Source organism: Podarcis muralis, chromosome 6 (genome assembly GCF_964188315.1).
Source record: "Podarcis muralis chromosome 6, rPodMur119.hap1.1, whole genome shotgun sequence".
In the NCBI taxonomy this organism is placed as follows: domain Eukaryota; kingdom Metazoa; phylum Chordata; class Lepidosauria; order Squamata; family Lacertidae; genus Podarcis; species Podarcis muralis.
This window is the reverse complement of record NC_135660.1, coordinates 31,057,835-31,085,062: the sequence shown is the minus strand read 5'-3', so window position 1 is coordinate 31,085,062 and position 27,228 is coordinate 31,057,835. Positions and strand designations below refer to the sequence as shown.

Below are 27,228 nucleotides of genomic sequence, written 5' to 3'. Positions count from 1 at the left end.
ACACACTGGCTCTTCTTCTTATTTTACAAAACATAATATGCAAATTATCATAGTCTTATACTTGTTAGGCATATACGTTGCCGCAATTTAAGTACCTTTGCTTTTGTAGCTGGGTTGGGAGTGGAAAGAAATCGGCACAGAAACACTAAAGGAATTAAGAGGCAGAGTCTTGATAAATGAGAGATTTATCTATGCTGAATGGACCCCGTCTCTCAAAATCTGAGAGGAGGGGCAGCTTCCTGGCCTACGGCAACTTCAGGGTTAACAGAAGAACATCTCTCAAGTCCATTAAGATGCTTTTGACGGGGCTATGCCCAATGCTACGTGGGAAAATGTGCCACAATGAATCAAGCTCCTCGGGAGCAAAAGTCGGTAATTAGTATGTAGGGCAGAGCACGGTGGTGTCTAAACGGAGAAGCAATCAAGCAGAAAACAAGGGAAGCAGATGCTTGAAGGTTGCATCACCTCCAGCATGAAAAGGAAGGTGCAGGGGAGTTGCCAAGTGGTGGGCTGATGTTAAAGCAAAGGGAAAGGCAGTATCTAGTCTTTGAAGAGCACAGTCAGTCACTAATGGAGCTCCTGGAATGCTGGCAGGTTGAAGAGGGCAGGAGCGACAGAATTTTTCGATTTAATAGGTGTCTTGTTTTCCTTTGTTTCTTACATGACGGCTGTTACCACAGAAAATCCCACAAGGCAAAACCCTCACCCTAACAGACAAGGACCTACAGAGAGAGCAGTCAGCACTTTTTGCACAGGTGAATTGAAGGCATTCTGCTGGAAGCACCCGCCTCTCCTCAAGCAGTGAACTGTAGATTTACTGAAGCTCTGCGCATATCCCAAAGTGGAGACAGAAAGATAATAATAATAATAATAATAATAATAATAATAATAATAATAATAATAATAATTTATTATTTATACCCCGCCCATCTGGCTGGGTTTCCCCAGCCACTCTGGGCGGCTTCCAAAAGAATATTAAAATACTGTGATACATCAAACATTAAAAGCTTCCCTAAACAAAGAACTAGGAATACAGCCAGGCTCAGAGAGAACAAAGGCTGCAGAAGGTTTGGTATCACACAAGGATTCTGTGATTTCACAGAAGGCCAAATCACTGAGAATGAAAATGTTGCATTCCAGCCCACACACCCTTCAAAGCTGAGTTCTCTTTTTGCATGAGGCACCCCCAGTTCAGATCCTATTAGTGCAGATGTGAAGTTAATTGTGATTTATTTATTTTTACACAATTCATTTAGATTCAGGCTATTAAAGTTTCTTATGTCTGTATATTAAAAAAAGGGGGGGAAAGCAGGATGCAACAGTACAGACAATTGTTGCATGGTTTGACTTTAGATCCAAATGGATGGTATATTCATTCAACCCAACTTGCATGGGAATGTATAATGGCACTCAAATAAATAGAAATTGCAAGGTCAGCCCATTTTTAAAGACTTCTCACTTTGAATATTCTGCAATACTGTTGATGCAGCCACTCCTCAAAGCACTAAAACTATGGACTACAGCTTTGTGTTTTCTCTCTCTATGAAGAACAGCAGGAGAGAAATATGGTGTTTTGCTAAAGGGTGCTACCCCTCTAGAAGGAAATGGATCTACCTGGGAAAGAATATATCCAATTTCCCATACTGTCACCCATCTCCTAGCTTTAGACAACCTATAATCAGGAAACAGTTAGAACCGGAATGCCAAGCCACCCTGCCCCTTCTCTAACATAAATCTCTGTTGACATACATCATCCCTTAAAAGCAAAACAAATCAAAACAACTTTAGAAACAATCAATGAACATGCAGTATTTAGAATCTGAGTTTTTCCTGTGACTAAGACTATCTTTGGGGTCTATACAGGCTGCATTTCCATTAAGCATTAGCCTAGTGAAAATGTCCCTGAGTGTGATCAGACACTATCCTAATGTAAAGCTTTCTACAAATTTGACTAGATTCACTAGTTACTGTTTTCCATATGCAGGTGAATACAGAGTTCACCATGAGCATTTTTCTGCAAAGATACCAAAGGACACATCCACCTGCCCTTCACTGAAATTATCTTTAGAAGCGTTATTTTGGTTGCTCACCCGATCTACAGTGAGGCTGGTGGTGATTAAGTTACTGGACCTCCTCAGCTGCAGCATCCTTTTTCTGGGATTCTTTCTCCAGGTAGGGTTGCCTGGCACCTATGTTGATACAACACAAGGCCTAGGTCTTTTAACCTGATGAGATTACAGTGGTACCTCTAGTTATGAACTTAATTTGTTCCAGAGGTCCGTTCTTAACCTGAAATTGTTCTTAACTAGAGGCGTGCTTTCGCTAATGAGGCCTCTTGCAGCCACTGCGCTGCTGGCACACAATTTCTGTTCTCATCCTGGGGCAAAGTTCTCAACTTGAAGTAACTCTTCCAGGTTAGCGGAGTTTGTAACCTGAAGCGTTTGTAACCTGAGGCATTTGTAACTCGAGGTACCACTGTATTTTATTCTGTTCTTTTAGTCATTGTTGTTTTATCACGTATTCCCTATGTATTTTGTTATATACTATGTTTCAATAGGCAGTAGTTACAGAACATGCTAGACTGAGTCAACCTACATGCTTTTTGCTTATGTGCTCAGAAATCCACCTGAGTTCAATTGACCTTACTTCCGGGAAAATGTACATAGGATTGCAGCCTGAATTACACTAGACTAGAACTATGATATCCAACAGCACCTCTTCTCTAGAAACTTTTTTATGTTGTTGCAATTTTTCTCTGGTATACGCCACCTGGTTGTATTTTTTCCTCAAAAAGTGTAGTTCATAAGTATTCAAATAAGATAAATAGTAACTACAAATATGACTTGAAAGGACTAGAAGAATTAGAACACATGTCCACAGCACATTCAATTCCTGAGTCTGCATTTTAGCAGAAAAACAGAGGTTTAAGAGATCATGCCTGGAAATAGAGATGCAAGGTGGAACTAGAAAAGCTTTGCTCTCTTTTTTTTCCTGTCACCTTGTATCAAGTGTGTGCTGCAGTCTGCACCGGCACACCCGTGCTCCTCTTTTACTACTCTGCATAGAGGAGAACAGATGCTGTTTGCTAGGGCTAGTAGTAAATTATCATTTTCAGTCCCGAAGAAAGCTTCAGTCAAGGCTTCTTAATTTGAGAGTATTTTTGCATTATGATGATTGCTGCTGATTTTTTAAAAAAATGTTTTTGCAGTGAATACAGTAACACAGAAGGAAAATACAGGAGTATCTAGCCAATACGTAATATCCATACATATTTGTGTGACCAGAAAAAAATGGTGCTGACCCATTTTTGGAGCTGACTTTTGAAATTATTCCCTGCTTTACAGTGTGGATTACCCCACCCTCCCCAAAAAATGCCTACGTAGTAGGAAGGGAAAATCAGATGGAATATTCAAAGATCATGGTTTCCAGATTTTGGTAACTTTTCTTTGATAAAGATTGTGATGGCGTTCCCCAAAGCTGTAAAAGTTCTGCTTGGCAAAGAATGCAATATACCCCTGAGGTGTAGCATAAAAGAGAAGAAAATGAAAGTGCACCCTCTGATCTATCATTTTATCAGAAGTGCAAATCCTAATGCCATTAGGCGTTAAATGGGTCCTGGGAACTGTCCTTCTTTATGACTCATATCCTGTGAGGTAATAACTTAAACTTCGGCAATATTAAAAGAAGTTGATTGCATTCAGACTTGTGCTGGCATCTCTAAGCAATTTTCCAGAATAAGGCCTTGTAAGGGGGGAAACAGGAACTGTGGCCTGATAATAAGGATGATCTAACAGAGAAGACCAGCCAGCAAACTTATTGTAGCCCAACAGGGAACTGTTACGAGGAATCAGATTTACATCAGTGCCATGACACTGACTGGATGATAAATCAGCACTTGAGTCTTCCATAGGGTATGGAAACTATTCAATTTACTGGACTTGGGAGTATATCAGCAGATATCAATTCCTTTTAACAGCTGAACACATTCTGTAAAATGCTACTCGATGGAGTTAGGCCCATTACTTACTTCTGAGCAGACGGTTAGTAATTTTAGTGGGTTTACTTTGAGTATGACCTAGGTAAATTTCACCCTGGGCATTTTTCTGCTATTTTGTTTTATACTACATTTAAAACAGAACAAAATGGAAAGGACAAACTGTGGTGCCGTTAGAGTAGAAGTCTGGGGTCCCACTCAGCAGAATGGTGAGAAAGATCCTCAAATGCATTAGGAATGGCTTATTATAATTTGGTATGAGCAGGAAAACATCTAAAGAGGGGACCCCTCTCCATAAGGCCATAAAGCCCAGAGTCTAAATTTACATAACTGCACTATTGAGCGCAAGTGAAAAAGTGTAAAAGAAAAGATCAAGGGAACTCTGAAGGGTCTTTGGACACCTTGGAAAATAGCACTGCAGCAAAGAAACAAACTCCTGTAAATCTAAGTCACTGAGGAAATAAAACTAAGGGTACAATAAAGTGAAAGGATGCAGCCAAGCTTCAAGAAAAAAATGACTAAGTGAAGAAGGTTTGGCTCCATAAAAGTTGCATAAGTGTTTTCCTGTTGCCTTTTTAAAAACAAAATAACAACAGCAACAGCCTTTAGGCTATTCTCAATTTCTCCATTCCCTGCAAACAGTCTACACTGTTAAGGAAGGTCTTCCAGCCTTTTCAAGGAGGCTTTTGGGGGGCTTCAGGGAGGGCAGTGTGGGAGAAAGCCTTGCGTGAACAGCGTTCCACTCACACAACCTTTGGCTCCAACCCAACAGAACCAAAGTTAGCATAACTAAAATCTCATTATCTTTTATTTTCATTCAATTACTTTTTAAAAATATAAAAACTGAATATCAAAAGGGGGCAAACTGAATAAAAATCAGAAGCTTTAATGTGAATTTATCATTAAAGCAAGCAAGCTTGTTGAAAATTACCTTTCTTGAGGTTTCCAATGCTGGCACAACTTTTTGGTCCTATGAACAAATTCAGCAACTGCACATGCAGCCCCCCCCCCCCAATAGCTTTCCAAAACTGTCCTATTAATTTCCCTTTATTCCCCCCTTTCTCTCCCATCCCCCCATCTGTCCGCCTCTTCCCACCACCCTTTATTTGTTTATTTCATCTTCCTTGTGCTTTATTTCTCCACTTCAGTTTGGGCTTCCCCTAGGAACCAGTCAACCTTCTGCAGGCAAGTCCATCCTCCACTTATACTGCTGGGGAGAGAACCTTGAATCCCTCCTCCTGTGGCTTCGTTAAACACGTAAAACTCCAGAGCTGTCAATAATGTTCCAATGATGTTTTGGAGTTGATAGCTGTGAAGCCCTTCAGATAAGCATTTTCATTGTTAATCTCCCTGCCACTGAAAGACAGGTTATAACGCAGAGTAAACACTGTGGATCTATGTGAGTTTGACTCTGAAAGAAAGTCAGAGAGTTCCCCTGACAGCTGTAAATGTGGCAGTCTCTAATTGGTTTCTTTCAGCAGCTGAGGTGAGCTCCTTCATTGCTGTAGGCTAGTTTACATAAACTTTGCCACAGAGGGTGACCCTTACTTCATAGCAGCGTGGCCATTCTGGAACATTTATCATGGGAGTCTCTGTGGTTTTACAGTGGGCAGAGCTCAGCCCACGACAAACAGCAGCCTCTTGAAAACATCAATCACCTGCTACTTTCCTTGCTTTCTGGAGTAAGCACAAACTTTCAGTCACAATAAACAACAGAAGGGATTGTGTGAGAAAGGGGGGTCTTTGGTGTCTACGTCCTCCAGACACCTACAAATCTAAACTGCTAGTGCTCAGATATTTTGTGCACTTTTAAGACTTGCGCTGGATTTGCATCCAAATATTTTGATTTTGGTGCCTTGGGACATGAAATATTTTCTCCTGTTATCTTTTCCAGCATTTGCTGATGCAGGTCACATCCATGCCAAACATTTAAAGCACTCTTGTGCCACTTTAACAATCATGCCCTCGGCCAAAACTCTGGGAACTGTAGTTTGCTAAGGTGATGAGACTTGTTTGATGATACCCAGCTTTACCTCTCTTTCAAATCAGAGCCAGTGAAGGTGGTGAAGGTCCTGTGTGAGTGTCTGGAGGCGGTTGGAGGATGGATGGTGATTGAGGTTGAATCCTGACAAGACAGAAGTACTGTTTGGGGAGACAGGAGGCGGGCAGGTGTGGAGGACTCCCTGGTCCTGAATGGGGTAACTGTGCCCCTGAAGGACCAGGTGCACAGCCTGGGAGGGCAGCTGTTTACCAGCTCCTTCTGGTATGCAGGCTGAGACCCTACCTGCCCGCGGACTGTCTTGCCAGAGTGGTGCATGCTCTGGTTATCTCTCACTTGGACTACTGCAATGCACTCTATGTGGGGCTACCTTTAAAGGTGACCTGGAAACTACAACTTATCCAGAATCCGGCAGCTACGACTGGTGACTGGGAGCTCCCAGTACGTTTCCGAACACAATTCAAAGTGTTGGTGCTGACCTTTAAAGGCATAAACGGCCTTGGTCCAGTATGCCTGAAGGAGCGTCTCCACCCCCGTCGTTCTACCTGGACACTGAGGTCCAGCGCCGAGGGCCTCCCTCACTGTGAGAAGCCAAGTTACAGGGAACCAGGCAGAAGGCCTTCTCGGTGGTGGCACCTGCCCTGTGGAACGCCCTCCCACCAGATGTCAAAGAGAACAACTACCAGACTTTTAGAAGACATCTGAAGGCAGCCCTGTTTAGGGAAGCTTTTAATGTTTAATAGATTACTGTATTTTAATGTTTTGTTGGAAGCCTCCCAGAGTGGCTGAGGAAGCCCAGCCAGATGAGCGGGGTATAAATAAATTATGATGATGATGATGATGATGATGATGATGATGATTTGGAGACTTCTCCTAGAGCTCCAATTCCCAATAAACTTAAATTCCCAGGACCCTCTGGGGGAATTGCCATGGCAGTTATAATGTGTGGTGCTAGATGGTGTATGATTTATAATTGTATATTTGTTGCTGCTTTAATTTCTTGTATTTTGTCATTGTAATTTGAAGAAGAAATAAAAGAAGCAATAAAAGTATAATTGTAAATCAATAAGAATGGCTAATCTAACAGATATGTCATCTTCTGTCTCCACAGACAATTCCTAGGACCACCTGAATGAAACTCATGAACCACTGGCGATCAGCAGACCACAGTTTGGTCTACAGGATTTTTGCACATTCTTCCTGACGCAGAATTATACCTATTCAAGAAATAAAGACTAAAGCAAGAAGGCTGAATCCTGGTAGGAGGCAGACACAATAAATGAGCTTTCAGATGAAAAAATATATATTCAACTATAGTCTAGTTCTGGTAAGTAAATTAGGCAGGTGAAGCTTCTCCTGGCTGTGAGATAAAATTCTTATAAAAGTGAAGCCAGACTAATTCTTTCAGCTTTTCTTTTGAAGCTGCTTTTAGAAAATGGTGGAAAGATTGGTCTTGTACTCACAGCAACTTCAGACAAAAGTTGAGTAGAAATAATATTGGGAGATATTTCAGTGGAACATTCTATCTGGCATATTTAGGCAATGTCATTGCCCCTAATTTGCTTTGTCTCCTAATAGCTGATTACATGTCCGATAAAACTCAAGGAAATTTTTATTTTGCATGTTTTGGAGTTAGTGCATGCTGGAGAAATCTCAAGAAAAGATGTGAAAGAATTTACTCCCAATGGATCCTTACGGCCTTATGTTATTTTTATGCATCAACCAGTGACCTCAAAATTATACAGAAATTAAGCAGATGACAACTGAAACTAACTGGACACAGAATGAAGGCATGAACAAGGAAGGTTTATTTATGTAAAAGTGTAAACATTTATGGAAAATTAATTCTCCAAAACAACCTGGGGTTTTTTTTTTGGGGGGGGAAGGTTCCCCCCCTCTTGTATAAACAATCATTTTCATCGGAGCGCTCGCACAGATTAGGAAATGTAAATCTAAACACATTTTGTTGAGAATCAACTGCATACTTTGAAATGTAGTACTCTATTTGCAAAATGGAAAGATTCAGACCTTTATCTAACTAGCCCTTGACCTTGGAAACAAGGTAAGGATAACATAATCTTCATCTGCATTCATATTTTTTACAGCAGTCACACAGCACTAGTGGAATCCATGTTGAGTTTCCACTGTAGATTGCTCATCATTTCATTATGCTTCATTATGTTGATAACTGTCAGAAAGCATTAGAAGCCGGACTTTTGAGTAATAGGACTGAAATGGTAATCTAAAAACAATATACTTTCTAGAGGAAATACAGCAGAGGGCTAAATTCAATTAGAAAAGGCGAATGCAAAGACAATCTAAGTGATGCTCGCAATTTATAACAAGACCTTTTTTTTTCATTTCAGGATAAAAACCTGAAGTGAAAATAAGAAAACGGATTGGTATTCTGCAGCTTTTAAAATCTGTCCTTATTACATTCAGTTCTGTAGGGTATCTTGAATGCAGGTGTGTTAGTTATACGTATATACTGTATATATATTATACCATATGTCAAACAATCACTCTTTTGTTTGGCAAGCCCAAGAGACCAAATTATTCAAAGTCATTTACAGACAGATTTGTCTTGTACTTTCAGCTGGACAGCTAATGCTAATTACTTTGGCCCCATCAAAAAAGTTAATAAACTAATAGTGTCTCTAAGCTTAACTCAAATTATAATGAAAATTATTGTTTAGGAAACTGATGCAGATGGATACAAAAGTGACAAAATGCACCTGTTCTTTCTAGCAGGAAAATTCCCAAGGTAACAGAAAAGGCATATTCTTTAGACCGAGGAAGAAATATTTTGAAGTTTGTACATATAGCTTGGCAATGTTGAATTTTATTCACTTTGTACATTTTAATTATTTGTACATTTGTACATTCATGGCATTGTGCATGGTCCATTGGATTCTAACACTCTGAAAAGTTGATTAGGCTTGAAGAATAAACAGGCCTGGTCATATAGCCCCTTTAGTTTCTCTTTCTCTCTGCTTTCCGCCACCCAGTTGTTCAAAATAATAACTGCATTGCTCTGAGGGAACATTCTTCCATAACTTTTATTTATTTAAATATTTATAAACCACACATTCATTAAAATAAAAATACAGCAAGGCACCTGAAATTATATCACATGAAATTATAACTTATACTTATGTTTAGGATAAATCAAATGTGCTATCTCCATATCTTAGCATACTGCTGACGCACTGCAAGTGTGCAGTTCAGAATGTGCGGCTCAGACAGACAGCTACTCAGCACATCCAGAATGCTGAAAGACAACTGTGTCTGGCACAGAGGCTTCTGTCTTCACTGATGATACCAGATCAGATCAGACACTGAAACTATGAGCCTGAGGTCAAAAGGCATCTTCCTACGATCTACACACAAGGCAGGGCATGCAGCTGCCATGGGGAAGAGGAATCCCATTGAGAAGCACTGACCCATGGGGTGGGTGAGCTCAGCGAGCCTTATTCATTTACTGGACACTGTGGGTTGCTGGGGAGCAGTGCCCCCCAAAACCATCTCAGCAAAGCACAGAGTCCACCTCTTTGCCAAGGACACTGTACTTTCCTCCATCACTTTGCAGCTTTCTCTGCTAACATTCACCACCCCAGACCACTCCTCTTTGATTTATTATTCATTTCATGAAATAAATATACTTCTTGATTGTAGGAAAAAACCTCAAAGCAGTTTACCAAAAAAGATAAAGCAGTAACGTTATCACTTAAAAAATCTACAGCCAAAACATACAGAAAGTTAGAACCACTTTAGAATAGACTAAAACAAATTAAAAAGGTAAAGATACCCCTGCCCGTACGGGCCAGTCTTGCCAGACTCTAGGGTTGTGCGCTCATCTCACTCTATAGGCCGGGAGCCAGTGCTGTCCGCAGACACTTCCGGGTCACGTGGCCAGCGTGACAAGATGCATCTGGCGAGCCAGCACAACACACGGAAACGCCGTTTACCTTCCCGCTGGTAAGCAGTCCCTATTTATCTACTTGCACCCGGGGGTGCTTTCGAACTGCTAGGTTGGCAGGCGCTGGGACCGAACTACGGGAGCGCACCCCGCCGCGGGGATTCGAACCGCCGACCAAGCGATCGGCAAGTCCTAGGCACTGAGGATTTACCCACAGCGCCACCCGCGTCCCTAAAACAAATTAAACACATACAAAACATCTGGGTAAGGTAAAGGTAAAGGGACGCCTGACCATTAGGTCCAGTCGTGGCCGACTCTAGGGTTGTGGCACTAATCTCGCTTTATTGGCCGAGGGAGCCGGTGTACAGCTTCCAGGTCATGTGGCCAGCATGACTAAGCCGCTTCTGGCGAACCAGAGCAGCGCACGGAAACGCCGTTTACCTTCCCGCCGGAGCGGTACCTATTTATCTACTTGCACTTTGATGTGCTTTTGAACTGCTAGGTTGACAGGAGCAGGGACCGAGCAACGGGAGGTCACCCTGTCGCGGGGATTCGAACCGCCAACCTTCTGATCGCCAAGTCCCAGGCTCTGTGGTTTAACCCACAGCGCCAACATCTGGGTAGACTTGTCTAAATAAGAATGTATTCAGCAGGTGCCGAAAAGAATACAGTGAAAGCGCCAGCCCTGGTATCAGTAGGCAGGGCGTTCCAAAAGTGTCAGTGCGGCTGCACTAAACAACCAAGTTCTCATAGATGTGGCGAAGGTATTATGTGACACTTGTCATGGCTGCATCTGGATCAGGATATCTTGGCCACCGTAGTTCATGCACTGGTAACCTCAAGGCTAGATTGCTGCAATGTGCTCTATGTGGGGCTGCCCTTGGGCATAATATAGACACTCCAGCTGGCACAAAATGCAGCAGTTCAACTGCAGATTGGAGCATATGGACAACAGCAGGTGAGACATCTGCACTGACTACCCATATCCTACCAGGCCAGGTTCAATATTCTTGTGTTGCTATAGCCCTGGACAACTTGGGTCCAAAATACCTAAAGAATCACTTTATATTCCGACTTGCTACAGATGGGTGTTCCAGGTGTTACAGATACCCAACTGGACTCCAGTAGCAGTTGGGCATTTGATATCTCCGATTCCATGCTGTGGAACACTTTTCCAGCAGAGATTCGGCAGGAATACTCACTTTTGTGTTTCAGGTGCCTTTTAAAGATTTTTTAAAAATGTTGCTAGATCTATGCTGCTATCTAAAATGTCCCTTGAGTAGCTAGACATTTTAATGATTGTTTTGTATCCCTTTTAAATGTTTTTATGTTGTTGTATCCTACCCTGATGTTTTGCATGATGGCAGTATGGAAATGCTTTTATAAATAAATAAATACCAATATCTGTCTTCCACAAAGGTTTCTCTTTATAGAAATATAAGCCATAAACATAACATCTGAGCAACTGATTCAAAGAGAACAATATTGGTGATCCAACTGGCAGCGTAAATTGTAACTTTACAAAAATAAAACAAAACCCTGATATTCTTGAGCCAAGTTTTTGATGTTGGGTATGCTAACAATTTATAGGCTGTGTGCAGTGCATTTTCTAACCAGTGCATAAAAATTAAGCATGCAATTTTCATAATTTGTCATGGGGATTGTATAAGGAGGGTGGGGGAGGAAAGCTTTCTCGTTTCCTTTTCCTCCAGTGTGAGATTCAGGAAAAACAGAAAGCTATTAAGTCTACCTTTCCTGGCCTGGAGAGTTAAGATGTAAAACCAAAGATGTAGCTATTAAAATAGTTAAAGGAACAGCTGCCCAAGGAACAATGATGAACAAAAGTGGAGTCTTGTGAATGTCTTAGCAACTAAAATAAATAATTAGCAACAATAAGACCTTCCTCCTACCAACACCCAACAAAATTGGAGGGAGGGTGATTTTCTGTTCATTCCAGGTGTTTTCCTTTAAATTACCCATTTCTTCTTCTTTTTTCCTTTTTTAAAAACCTGGCCTAATAGTGAACAGAAACCTGATTTTACAAGCCAATGGAGCAGAGTGTATGTTTTTGCTAGAAGAATGGGTCTCAGATTCTATGTTTTATTTCTTCATTAGAAGGCCGTCACACTGAGCGATTACTAAATGCAAGACTGAATGAGACTACTGGGGTTAAATAGAGCATAATGAACAAAGAAGGTGCTTGATTATTATAGCTGTCAGCACAAGGGAATTGGGTTTATCACCTGGTTTAACCAACTGGTAAGAAGAACTGAGATAAGTGTGAAAGATCCACTGTTGTTTGTGTTCTTCTCCATCTCCCCATGTCAAAAAAGTTAGGCAAACCAAGATGCTTCCTCTAAAACAGATCTTTAAATAGAGCTCTTTCCCCTGCTTCATGACACCTCTCTCTCTCTTTTAAAATGGTTGCCTTCTCTAAAGTTTGGTTTCACTTGCACTTGTGGTTTTCAGTTTTCATATTTGTTCCATGTTTCTATAGAAGTTGTTTAAAATATTGTTGTGTGTGGTCTATTAATTTTGAAGTCATTCATGTGCTTGACTTCATTATTCTAATGTTTAATTATATTACGATGACTCATTTAATGGACCAGTGTTAATTTATAACCACATATATTAACTGCAGATTTATAAACCACTTTACAACCAAAAGTTACAAAAGTGGTGTGCAATGAAATAAGATACAAGAGGATGCCAACTCTGTAAACTGAAAGCAATGAAACCATTTCCACAACTGTACAATTATTATTTGAAAAAATGGCTGGCTCCCACTTCAAGTAAACAAAAAATGTCTTCCAAAGCTGCCTAAATATAAAAACTCTCGGTGCTTCTCTAAATTCAGCTGGTAATTGATTCCAGAGGGCTGAAGCCTGGTTTCCAGTACATACCAAGCGCACCTCTGGTGCATACGGTACTTTTAGCAGCGCCCCATCTGAGCAACAGGAGAGTATTCTGCAGGTGAATAACATCTTTGAACTGTATAGAAACTAACCTGCTCTTCCTCTTTATATCATTAATATATACAAAAAGAGCTTCACATAAACACACTGTTATAATGTTTCTATCGTATAATTTCCACTTCACTGCAGACCAAAATTAAGGGCTTCTGTTACCTCTGTACACCACACTGGGGTAGCATAATTCACCAGCACTTTGGTGAACAGAAAGTCCTGAACATCACGATAAGCACATCCTCATTATCACAGGGTTTCTCCAAATAGCCATAGCCTTATCCAGGAAACTTGGAATATATCTTCAGCAGTGTCTCTATACACTTTAAACCAGGTTCATCACAAACAACCTGATCCTTTTTGCTTAATGTCAGGGATGGAATTTAAGGCCATCCACAACAGCAGTCAGTTTTACCTCTGAACCACAGTCTACATTTTAAGTGGCACAGCTCCTAACCAAGAAGACATTCTGAAAACTATTTGAAGGGAGAAAGTCAGAACAAAAGAGAATGATTGGAAAGAAGATATCGCTCTGGACAGAGCTTATAGCCTGGCTCCATGAGAAATGTTTCCACCAAGATCTAATCACACACAATCCATGGATCACAACCATTTAGAATAATTCAGAATTTAGAACCACTTAGAATCAGTGCTATTCTTTGCTCATCCATGACTTGTTCTCTTTTGCTGGTGCTCTTCCAAAATTTCTGCTTTGCCTTCTTGAACAAAACAGACTCCCTAACTAGCTGCTAGAAAATCTGACAAGACTGTCTTCCTATCATTTCAAAATAAAAATATTCAGCAATTATTCCCTTCCTTAACAAGAGAGACCAAAACCACAGAACATTCCCTTAAGACTTCAGAGATATTGAACTTTTGGGTTAATTATTTTCAAAATATTTGTTATCTTTGGTTCAGCTGACTCTTTCATAAGATCCCATATATGGCCAAGCCATAACTCGCTAAAGCTTCATTCAGCCGGTTTATCCTTTCTCTGGCTTTCAATCCCTGAAATTCCTCCAGTGTCTAACCACATTTCGGTGGGTTTAGAGGTATCTGTGTTAGATTGTGGTAAGACAAGTAAATGCAGACTAGTTCTTGGCGTGTTTAGCCAACATGCACTCCAGGCTCTGGCCAACTTGATCACTGTGAATGGGCAGTTAGGTGGCCAGGAACTTAAAACAAAATAACAGTAAATGTTATTTGATCACTAGGAAGCTCAATCCGAATTTTGGCACATAAAACCTCTCAGGTTTTGGGAAGGTGACCAAATCATCCTCCACCCTGCTAGAGGGAGGGACAGAGAAATAATTTTGAGCAAGTTCAGCACTTTGCATTCGGAGTACAAGCGTTTCCAGCTTAAAGATGAGTCAGCTACTGAAGAGCAGCTTTGAGAGGCTGCAATAGTGAGTCTTTGAGAGCATAATGGAGAACCAGAAATTTTGCTGTCTGCTTCAGGAGTCGCTTTGTTTCGACTGCTGGAGGAGGATCTGAAAGCAACTCTGAAGGGGGACCAGAATAAGAACCTTCCTGTTAGCAGATATAAGGGTTGAAAGCTGAACTAGAAGCACAGCTACAGAGCACAGCCAGTGTTGGTAAAGAGATCTGAGGAGGTGGGTGGATGCCTTGGTACAGGTGTGAGTAGACTTTGGCTCTCCAGATGTTGCTAAACTAAAACTCCCATCAGCCCCAGCAAACATGGTCAACAGACAGGAATATCAGGAGTTGAAGTTCAACAACATCCAGAGCGCCAAAGGTTTCCCAAACAGGCCTTATTACCTTAGATTATTCCATGGACTTTCTATTGGTAGCTGAAAATTTAAAGGATTTGGCTAACACTGAACATGTAAGCAGCTATGAGCACAAAAAGCTATACAAAGATTGGCAGGCATGAGACAGCTGCTGGGATAATATAAAGCCCAAAATTGTGGCCTGGCCCCCTTTGTATCTCAGCAACATGAGAAATTAGTTAGGATAATAGGATGAAGAACTCATTTGATACATTTTGTTTTACTTCTCTTAGCCATTAGCTAAGAAGCGCGCATAGCAAGATTCTAATCAAAGACGACCAGCGGACTCTCTTTACAAAAGAGGGCAGCATGAACGGATAACTTGCTACAGAAAAATCTTTGCTCACCACCATGCACCCATGTCCCATGTAGACTGAGACTGTCACATCCAATCAGAACATGAAAAGAACTAAGTTATAGTTGGGCATTGGACCAGTCAAAAAAGATTTGGTCAATTGACAACTCAGATATTGTCAAATATTTGTCCAGTACTTTAAAAACATTCTGTTTTCTTTTTTGTGGGTGGAAGAAACTTTAAAATCAACAGGTTTGTTATTTTGCTAATTACAAATGTAAAACTTGCTATTTTGAAACCATGAAGTTAACCTTTTAAAAATCTAACAAATTACTAAGACCTTGCATGAGGTTAGAATCATTCTATCAGTGTGAATGACTCACTGTACTGTTCTCTTTGGCTTTCGATTTAAAAGAGAAGAGTCTGTCTACAATTGCATTTTTTTAAAAAATGGATTTGAAACAGAAATGAAGCAAAGTAACAGTATATTTGTTTTTCTTTTTTTAAAAAGTGGTGGACTGGAACCAGGGAAACCAAGGTTCAAATTGCCTCCTCAGCCAGGAAACTCACTGGGTGACCTTATGTCTGTGTTCTAAATGTCCTTGCCCTGAGGCAGAGTGGCCCAAGGACAATTAAAACATGGCCTTTGTGATATGAGCATGCTGAGCGTGCCACCTCACCCTCTGGGCACTTCCTACTGCAAGCTTTCTGGTGAAATTAAGATATAATCTCAGTAGAGAAAAGGCTCACTTGCAAAACGCCCTTTGCATGCTCTCACAGAGTTTCTCAAACTTCTTGAGATTTTAAAGATGTATGTAACGAATTCATGTGCAATGCAACAGACGTGTTATTCTTGGCTTGACTATCACCAGTGCAGTGTCTGAGCAAAGCTGATTGTAGGTGGCCCTGAAGAAATTGGGGAAGGGCCCTAGACAATGGAGGATGCCATCCTGTTTTGCAGGTGGTGCACAGAAGCAGCCAAGCAAACCCTTTTGGTGAAAAGAAAACCCTGTGGTTATCTATATCAATGAACAATGATAGAACCTCCACAGCAATGGATGGATGTTGTGGTAATGGTCACACAGCAGCAGAAATAGGAAATAAATTGAGAACCATGCAGTCCTAAGTTTCATTCGCTTTTATTTCAGTGTGGCCAAAAAGCCTATCAATTGAATAATACAACCTTTTTTTAACCCGGTGGTTGCATCCTGATGAAAACCACAGCATCCGGCGGTGACTGATTTTGCAAATGCTCTATCTTGTGTTGAAATCATGCCTTGCCCCTTCCCATTACTTTGATTCCTGACATGATATGTGGGCAAAGCATCTAGCAAGACCAGTCACGATGCCAAAAGCAACCATGGGCAGGGGCTAAGTATCAATGGCTACCATTCACAAAGCCTATGTATAATCCCCAGTGTCAAAAGCAGTTTTGCCTCTGAATACCAGCTGTTTGAGATCTCAAGCAGGAGAGGGCTACTGGGCTCATGCCATGCTTGTAGGCTTCATGAGAACATCTGGTTAGCCACAGCAAGAGCAGAATGCTGGACTAGATGGGTCCTTGGTCTGATCCATGAAGGTTTTCCATGCGTTGTTATAGAAAAAGACCAAAGTCATCTATTCAGAGCTGCCACAAACCTTCCTCTTTCTTTCAGAGCTTCTTTCCTCCTGTTTTCTGATCACATCACATAATGCAAGGCTGTGATTGTCCCTCATTATGCGTACACAGTGCAGCCTTGAGGCACTTCCACGGTGCAGACACCAATGCAAAAAAACACACCAAAAAACCCCAAAATGGAACTAGACCCTCTTATTCTGGCTGTTGACCTACATTCTGTCACTTAATCACAAACTTCGCTTTCCGTTGTGTAGCAGGAGAAAGGACCCGGTATTGACATATTGTGTTGACTTGTTTAAAAGGGAATGGTTACTGAATGTCCCTGTCACCAACCAGACATTTTTCATAGCACGATCTACATCTCTGGGGAGCGTCTCATGTATAAATTATAAGAGCAGCAAGAGAAAGAGGAGAGGAAAATTAATAAATGAAGGCATCTGACTTACGTGTGCAGGGCATGGAGGCAGCGTCATTCTCTGCTCGGAAAAAACCCGGGTCACAGGTGCAAGAGGTGGAACCTTCCAAGATGGAGAAACTGTGAGGCGGGCACTTAGCACAGGCAACATCTGTTGAGAGGGCCTTGTAGTATCCAATCTTGCAAGCTTGGGAAAAGAAGGGGGGAGACAGAAAAGAAGAGCTGTTACTGGTATAGGACTTGATAATAAATTGCTACCTCATTTACTCAGCATTCAGACATGGGGGCACTTTTGAAAGAGGAAAAATGATGTCTGCTTAGCACCGGGAGAGAAATTAACCAGCCAAGGAGCACTTGACTGCTCGCTCTCCAAGCAAGGAAGGCAATTTTTAATCCCGATGAGACCCCCATTAACAAGTAGGCCTGTAGAGCTTACAAGAGCACCTCTAAGCATGTCCATGTAGCAACTTGGTTGGAAAATCTGTCTCATTTTCTTCCCTGCGTGGGTTTATTATGTAAACCCATTTCCTTGCTTCCCACCTGCAGACACTCTCACATTGCAGTAAACAGGGTGCAGTTGTTTTAATTCCATGACTACTTTTGAAAGGCAGCTGATGGTGTGACACTGCCAATTTTTGAGATGGAGCGGAATAAGACCCTACTGTGATTGGCAGTCAACCTCTTACTCTCGCATGCCCAGAAAAGGCAATTCTCCCTTCTGCAGAAGCCAATTAATTTGCTTTCCTCTCCCCAAGAGACAAAATCAACACTCCGCCCCTGAGCCGGAGCATACCAGTGGCTGCACTCTTTGACGCCAAGGCCCCATGTGCAGCAGCAAGTGTTCAGTGACATCACCTTCATAAATATGATGCTTACATGGATGACTACTTTTACATCATTGGGATTAAAAAAAAATACTCTTAAGTATCATTAAGAAAATCTTTTGAACAGTGGCATACAAGCATTTCCCTCTAACAAATTTTGGCTAGGGCTAAAAATAAAAAAAAACACCATCACCAGACGTTGAAACAGAGAAAGTCAACTAGTCAGCTTTATAAAGGACAAAGAGCAAAAGAAAGGATGGTTACTGCCAATATTTACAGCATGACTCACTTTCATGTCTCTTATTTTTATCACACAGTCTACCTTTAGAGTTCCCTTGCTCTTTGCTTCTACGCCTCCAGTAACCATTTGCTTTCAGCTATTCTCCCACTCACTCCACATTCTTTTATATGATTTAATTTCCCCCACTTTTATGATGTACTTGTAACAGCCACGGATTTCTGCAACATGTTTGTAAAGGAGCAAGTCACTTCACCCTTATTAACTGAGGCCATTTATGGAATCTCCTTAACAAGTCAAAACTTTACGAAGTGTGGTGCAGCGTCCATAAAAATCACTGTGGGATCAATCTTGCCCTTGCTTGCTTCGGCTGTCACCGGACCAGGGAATCTTATAAAAACACATAGCTCTGGTGACTAAGATTTATGCTTTCAGCGTTTACACACATCACATAATTAGATAGGGTTCAACTTGCAAGGTGCTTTCTGGCTACGCTTCAAATGGCCTTGGGGCTTTGATTAAAATAAAAAAAACCCACAACATTGGCAAGGAGAAGCAAAGGGGTCAAGCTCAGCCTCCCCACATCAAACACAATTAGTCCCCAAACACAAATGCAAACCTATTGGGTATGGTCCATCATTCTGCCAGCCACATCAAACAAAGACAGTTTGTGTAAAAAGAATGAGCCTCCTCAAAAGATAAGCAGCTAAGAAGGTACAAATTACTGTTTCAATGAAGAAAAACCTAGGTTGAAGGTCTTATGGAGGAGGCAGATTAATAGATCTGACGTTGTTGGTATGGAAATTCTTTTTTCAATGACATTTTTTTAAATTTTAATTAAACAAGATCTGATATCCTGAAAAATGGTAAGAAAAGTTTGAAGCTTCTTGGAATTTATGGTGATGATAAATACTAACAAAGCCTGAAGTTGGACTGGATTCATTGTATATCACACTGACCCATTTTCCCTCCTGACCTGAAAATCCACTTCCAGCGCAGGAGCTTAGTGCAAAAATAGTTCACTCCTCACTGCAAATTTAAGTTGGATGCACACAGAAGTTCGCAAAATTATCCATGACATCCTCTTCGATTGCAATTATAAACCTGTCAGGCAATTTTATCCTCATGAAGACCTACAATTAATGCAATAAGTTATTTCAGACTGGTTCTGATTCTTGGGTGTCCCTGGCAAAACAGGGAAGTACAAGCTGGCAAAAGCCAAATACAGTGGTACCCCGGGTTAAGAACTTAATTCGTTCTGGAGGTCTGTTCTTAACCTGAAACTGTTCTTAATCTGAAGCACCACTTTAGCTAATGGGGCCTCCTGCTGCCGCCGTGCCGCTGCTGCACAATTTCTCTTCTCATCCTGAAGCAAAGTTCTTAACCCGAGGTAATATTTCTGGGTTAGTGGTGTCTGTAACCTGAAGCGTATGTAACCTGAAGCATATGTAACCCGAGGTACCACTGTATGCTGAACATTTCTTATCACACTGTGCATCTGTCAGTTCTCTGTCTATACGCAGGACGCATAAACATTACAAATGCATTGTTCTAGATGTCAAGGTAACATATGCTGTCATATGTGTTTTCAATCATGTTCTACAGCTGGATTACGAGAAATCAATTACAACAATTCTAATGTTCTGGACTTTGAGACAACTTCAATGTTAGCTGAGAACCAGGTTATATTTGAAAGGAGTGTTAACTACATCACATGTGATGCCTGTGGAAATAATGCCACCAGTGATGGGAACCATATCTAACCTGAACAGTAAATATTCATTGGAAAAGTACGTTTTGATAAGTAGCCCAAATGTGATGGAACTTTCACCATAAAGATGCAATTATGCAAATGTAGTCATCAATTGATTTAGTCTTACTGGATTCTTTTGGGCTGTTTGAATGTATATCTCCCAGTCATTTGAAACCTGCATAGGCATATAGCTTCAGTGTGAAATACTCCCAAAGGGCCAGCCATGTTAGTCCATTGCAGCAAAAACATCAAAGTGTCTTATGAAACCTTAAACACAAACCATTTTATTTCTATGGCATAAGATTTAGGTGCTAAAGCCTGCTAATCAGATAAACTGGACAGTATTATTATTAAATGCATTACCCACCATTCACCAGCAGGTCCCAGGGCAGGTTATAACAATTAAAAACGGTTTAAAAGGATTACAATCACAAGAATATGGTGGGCCCTGAGAACACACATCTTAGGTGTCAAAGGCCAACGAAAACTAGTCTTTAACATGCCACAGTCACTAGAAGTGCACTATTTTGTTTCTACCTAGGCAGGTAAATTCTTGCAAAACCATGCAATTTCTGGGTTTTCATAGAATCTGCCCTTTTGTCCTCAGGGTTTCTGGGGTAATCCTGCCCATCTCTGAAAGCCATGAAGGGAACATATGGGGGCATCAAATTTTATTTTATTTAGACTGTTGGCTATATTATGCGTATCATTTGTTGTTGTTATTTATGTATTATTTTACCAAACTGAACTAATTTCTTTGATTATTTTATGCCACATACTGCTTTGGTGCTTTCTGCATAACAGCCAAAAATTGCTATATATACATAAATAAATAATCTCCCAAATGACATGTATGTGTGTGCTAGCATTCCTATATTCAGACGAAAAACCATTAATTTTCTGGATTTGAGCATTGTGGCTTTTGGGGTTTGTAGTACTGGCATTTCCTTATAGGCAGCTTGATTCTCAAATTGAGCTGTTCTGACAGAAAGCAGTAAAGGAAGTTGGGAGGAGCATTTTTTGAGCTCCTCAACTAACCAACTCCTCTCCCTATCTGCAAAACCTTCTCCCTTACAGTGGCCAAACGTCTTTTAAGAAAGAGGATCCATTAGAAAACCATACAGGAATGAGAGCATTTCCCAACCACACTAAAAGGTACTTTTGAGCTTCTCTCAAAACTATTTTATGTCATATGCGGATGATGTCAATATGGACGTTGTTAATGGCACAGCCTGTAAGTCGCAGTAAACCACAGCAAATACCTTCCTACTCTGTTTCACTCTTCCACATGCTACAATCCCTAGCTTACTTACATTTGAACCAGGAGTCATGGTTTCTTTGGCTCCCAACAAACCATTATACGTAGTCAAGGTTTGTGGAGTGGAACAAACCACAATTCCTGGTTCAGACACAATGCTAAGACAGGCATTATGGTTTGTTTCTTCCATGTGCTGCTGGACAGCAGTCTAGAAAAATGGGAACACGGCAAATCATTAATTGCGTTTTTAGTGTGACATTTAAATGAGGCCAATGTGGGATTTAAAAAACAAACAAAGCATTTTTATACTGAATATATATTCTAGCCAATGCAAGCTTTCCGTTCACATTATAGACCCATTTAAGCAAAGAAACACATCCCCTACAGGCAATTTGGGGCTCTTTCCTCCATTTTTAAGTCCATGTGCATTGGTTTAAAAAGGCTTACTGAGCCCCAAAGTTGCTATTCTCCCTCCCTCTCCGCCCCCCTTTCCTTTCCTTCCAAGCATTACATTCTTTTCCTTTCTACTACATTAAACCCAGTTCATTAATTTTTCAGGACCCAAGAAACCTCTCTCTAAAGCTCTGTCTGAGGCAAACAGCCATTTTGCTTTAGCTGTAGAAAATCCCATAACTGAATTCACGGTTTTCTTCATTTTGCTGTGTTCAGATTCAATACATTCCAGCTCTTGGCACCTTCCTCTATTTGCTAATCCACTGCATTTGTTCAACATTTCTTTACATCTTGATAGACTTCTATGTCACAATCTAATCTAGCTCTGTAAAGGGTTTCTTTTTCTTTCTTTTTTTGGCACGGAAAATCAGCTGACACACCTATTATGACTGACCAAGGCCCTTTCAAAAGAAAACAAACTTAAGATATTATACAGTATTTCTGAATGTTAATGAATTGGTAGAAAAACAAGCAAGCCCGCATAGATTCCCATTTCCTGAAAGTCTTTATTGCACACTCAAGACAATCCTTCATTCTTTCCTTTCTCTTGGGAGGATTTTCTGGAGAGGACAGAGCGTGAATGGCTCGCAAAAGATGTATTCTTGCACGGCTTGCAAAAGATGCCATTGTAAAAAGATTAGGTCACATGAGCAGTGCAAACTTTGAATTCGATTCCCTTAGCTTTGCCTTAATTAGTTCTTTCCATTAGAAAGAGAGAGTGAAACAAGGCCAAGGGGAGACATTTTCTTTTATCCAGATCCCACACCGACATGACAAGGTAATAATTTAATACACGGGTGGAGGACCTTTTTCCAACTCGAAGGCCGCATTCCTTTCCAGGCAGCCTTCTGGGGGCCACATGTGGGTGGAGAAATGAGCATAAAGTTTACCTTTGTACAGTTCTACACACACATACCCTGTCTCTAACCCAGGCAAGAAGAGTTATTATCAGTGGTCAAAGACACACCATGGCCAGGCAAAAACCCTCGAGGATGGCATGAAGCAGGGAGTGTTGTCTGGAGAGGGTTCTGAGGGGCAGGCAGAGAACCTGGATTGATTCATTTGGCCCCTAAACCTGAGGTTGCCCATCCCGATTTAATACATTACTGTCTTTACAATCTGGACAGTAAACACTCTGAAACAGGGGGAAACAAAACTGTGCCACCTGTATGGACTCCCTGGCCCCCTCCCAGCACATTAATTTTATTTCTCATACAGTGGTACCTCGGGTTACATACACTTCAGGTTACATACGCTTCAGGTTACAGACTCCACTAACCCAGAAATAGTACTTCGGGTTAAGAACTTTGCTTCAGGATGAGAACAGAAATCGTGCTCTGGCGGCGCGGTGGCAGCAGGAGGCCCCATTAGCTAAAGTGATGCTTCAGGTTAAGAACAGTTTCAGGTTAAGAACAGACCTCCAGAACGAATTAAGTACTTAACCCGAGGTACCACTGTATAGGTAATCTCAAATAAAGTCACAAGTGCACATCATTCTGTTATATTATAGCTCCTTATGGAATTAAGTTGTCCACCCAAAAATTGGATTTATTTCACCAAAGTAGCACCATTCCAAATATAGCAATTTGCAAGCAGGTATCATGTGCAGAGAGTACCTCGTGGGTCACAGGTATGCACAGGAACCATTCAACAACATGCTTTCCTGTCAACATTTCAGCACAACAACCAATATCAACCAATGCATATAGAAGGTGGACTTTGGGAACTAGGCTTTACACACTTAAGCCCTCTTCAGAGGTTCTGTTTGCTTGCATGCATGAAGACAATCCACAAAGTTGGTTAGTTATTAAATTTATATACCACCTTTGTCTTCCAAGGAGCTCAAGGTGGCGTATCTGGTTCTCCTTCTCCCCATTTCATTGTCACAATAACCCTGTGAGATACATTAGGCTAAGAGATGATGAGTGGCCCAAGGTCACCCAGTGAGGGAAATTGGGGTACTCTGGTAAGCCTTGCCCTCCTCAGTGGACCACTCTTTACATCTCCCTTCCCCATTTGGAGGATGAAGTTACGAAGCAAGGAGTCTCCTCTACCTGTGGAGACTCCTTGCACCTTGGAAAATTCAAGGTTCTAGGATATATAGGGGGGCCTTCAAAAGTACCAGAGGATTTCCACTTCACAAATATCCTCCCAACGTGTGGGGAACCTTAAACACTCAAAAGGTGATGCAGGGGGGGGGGGGGAGACAGGATACAGGCTTGCCAAAAGGCTCCCACTGTCCTTTATGCAGTTACCTTCTTGCAAATAAAAACAATGTCCAGATAGAGCTATGGCGGCATTCAGTTCAAGTTCAAAGCCACTACTGTCTGTGTAAAACAGTTTCTGAATCAGAGCAAATGATTGCAAAAAAAACACCCCTGTGCTTTATGCATTAGCAGAGCTTTCCTCATTGCTGTGTGGGGAGCTAAGAGCCAGCGAAAGGAAGCCCCCCATAGGCAAAGGACTCTGTATATCAGTCATCCAGCGTGATCCAAAAACTGTATGTCTCCAATCAATATGCACACTGTCCTTCAGGAATGCAGGCATGCTGTATTTGCCATGCTAGGGAAGCCCAATTGCATACATGGGCTGCTACTAAATCCTGTTGAGAGAAAAAAGCCGTATAACATTGAATGCCATACAGTGCTACTGAAATGCCATATAACACAGTGCCTTTTTAAACAACTGGAGGCAAGTAATCAGTAATATACAGTGGTACCTCGGGTTACAGACACTTCAGGTTACATATGCTTCAGGTTACAGACTCCGCTAACCCAGAAATATTACCTCAAGCTAAGAACTTTGCTTCAGGATGAGAACAGAAATCGTGCTCCAGCGGTGCAGCAGCAGCGGGGGGGGGGGGGATTAGCTAAAGTGTTGCTTCAGGTTAAGAACAGTTTCAGGTTAAGAACAGACCTCCAGAATTAATTAAGTTCTTAACCTGAGATACCACTGTATAGAGAGGCATGCCTGACGCCATCTTTATCCAGTTTTAGGTGCCAATAAAGACTCTTTTTAAAGGCCTGTTTCATTGTGGCCATTTTCAGTGGGGCAGGACTTGCAGCCTGAGGGTGGCTGGTTGTTGCTGTTGTTGTTGTTGCTCTTGTGTTTATCATATATTTATAAAATTTATATACTGCTCTTCATCTGAAAATCTCAGGGCAGTTCACCAGATAACAATGCAGTTCACAAAATGCAATTTGTGCTTTTTATCTTGTATTTTTATATTGTATTTAAAGGTTGTGTACTGCCCTGAGATCTGCGGATGAAGGGCAGTATACATATTTAATTAACAAATAAATATATGAATTATTTTTTTTAAAAAAAAGTTTTTATCACTGTTTTAAATTGATTTTAAAGGAAGTCGCTTTGAGTTAGACTGTAAGGGAAGTGACTAGCAAACACAGTACAATAATAACAATGTATTTAATGTATTCATTACAATCTACCTACCTGCCTACCTACTGATGTGTATACTTTGAGAAGGGCTTTGTCCTACGAACTGGACTTTAGCTCCCCAAGGATACAAAGCCTGTTTACTTTTGTTCTTGAACAGTAGCATAATATGTAGAGGCTTCTGTAACAAGGCAACATGTGTAACAGAGGAAAAATAAACTCTTTAAGGAGGTAGGCTCAAGTAACCCACTTCCTATCAATTGTCTGCAAACAAAAATAGCAACAGCATAACTTTTTTAAAAAATGCAGAAGGGAAAAAAATGCCTTGCTAGTGTGTTGCTGTATGCATTCTAGACTGATGATCACTGGTTTACAATATCGAGAGCACCTGCTACCTTGGAAAATAGCTGCAATTTATATTTTAGTGGCACTCAGTGAAATAAAAAGATAGACGTTCCATCTCTTCCCCTCTCCCTCCCCTTTAAATAGATTCTTTTTCTCAAATTATAACAAAACCACATCTGCCACACAAGCGGATAGCTTCTTCTTAGCTCTCTTTTTATTGTTATTACCATCTCTGAACAGATTTCCGGGTGTTAATTATAGAACTCAATTGTTTCGATAGCCTCTCTTGATGAGCTCTTTACCCCACACCAAGAGACCCCTCAGTAATTGTGCAACTGTTTGGAGTCCCAAAGGCTTATCATAACTTTTCGACAAGCTGTCCTTTTATTGGATCTTTTGACCCAAAAGTCAAAGGGAGGAGAGTCACCCCTGTCTCCATGAGACAAAAATTTCAAAGGTTTTTTCCTTTACCCAACATCTGGAAAACAATTCATTTTCAGGCCATTAGTATCATATGCACAATTGTCTTGTGGGGGGAGGTTAAATGTGAAGGTTTTAAACAGAATAAATATGTCTCTTGCACACACACAAAATGCAGTATTTTCCTAGTCCAATCTAATTACTCCGTGCAGGGCTTCAAGAGTGATATAGATCCTTAGAATTCAGAAGGACTGCGGGGAAATGAACTTTCTCTAGAGCCCTTCTTACATTCATGCTGTAGAATTCAATGTGATGGACCAAATTGCTAAATAAAAACAGCTCCCTTTGATCTTGGGCACTGTTAGCGTCTTGTCTCCTATGATTAGAAGCTGCACCGTATATTGAAAATTAAATATAATATCTGTATTCTTTGCATATCCACATACTGGTGAGTTAAACACTGTCTTGCAAGGTCAAATTTTAATACTACATCACTATACAAAAGGAAGGAAAGGAGCAACCAAAGATATATCCTTATTTTCTAATTTGCAGACGCTCCAAGGAAGTTTGATTCAGCCTTGCCAGCCAGTTGTCCACTTATCTGGGGTAGGTTGGAATTATTATTTTTTGAATAGTAACTGTGTTTGTTATACTCCCCCTCCCCCCACCACATGAAACCAGCCTAGGCTAGTAGTAACACTTCATGCACATTGCCCTCCCTCCAATTTCTTTGGAAGGCTAAATTGTGTTTAAGGGCCAAATTAATATTTCACGCAGAAAAACAGCAGAAATCTGAATGGGTGCTATTTGTAGACTTGCATGCAGCCATCTGGATGACTCTTAAGTAATTCTATTTGCACACCACCTTGATTTATCGATATATGGCTTGTAAGTCTGTGTCTTCTGCAAAATACACTATGGCGAAAACATTATGAAGGCCAGACTAAAAGCCCTCAATTCATGCCGACCAGAGGGCTAAGGGGAACCCCACAACAAATTTGGGACACAGAGGTAGGAGAAAGTGTGGAAGTTGTACTTCACAAGCAGAAGTCCTTACAGGGATGTCCAAAGTCTGTTTTGGGGGCCTAACTCTGGCCCGTCGGTCAGTTTAATTCAGCTCCTGTGGCAGTTTATTTCCTGGGGTAAAATCCTAAAATTAAAAAAGCTCAACATACAACTTCAATCCTTAAAAAAGGTCAACAACTATGATTGGCCCTTCAGTCGGCCCTCACGGTCCTTCGCTTCATCAAATCTGGCCCTCTTTGAAAAAAGTTTGGACACTACGCGAATGGGACAACTTTGTTAGATACAACCCAAGGTCTTTTTTGAAGCCTCTCCAATGGTTCCTGCTCAACTCCAGGAAGTAACACATTGTGTTCTATTCAAGCTTTCTAAAGAAAGCAGCACAGCAGCTTAAGAGTGTAATATGAGATACAAATAACAGAGACCTCTAGAAAGTTAAGGAAGAATGACAATTCCTCTCTGGTTTCTTCTGACAGAGACTGAGGGAGAAACCCTTTCTATTTAAATAGCTTGTGAGTTCCT

General features: G+C 41.0%; 1 protein-coding gene across 1 annotated transcript in view; it reads right to left on the bottom strand.

The window, feature by feature from the left end:
* The window catches only part of EPHA4 (EPH receptor A4), a 159,302-nt gene that overhangs the window by 78,334 nt on the left and 53,740 nt on the right, over positions 1-27,228 (bottom strand). The window contains exon 4 of the mRNA XM_028731050.2: positions 17,028-17,183. Within this exon, the coding sequence (XP_028586883.2) occupies positions 17,028-17,183 (156 nt within the window). The remainder of the gene's footprint in view (positions 1-17,027; positions 17,184-27,228) is intronic.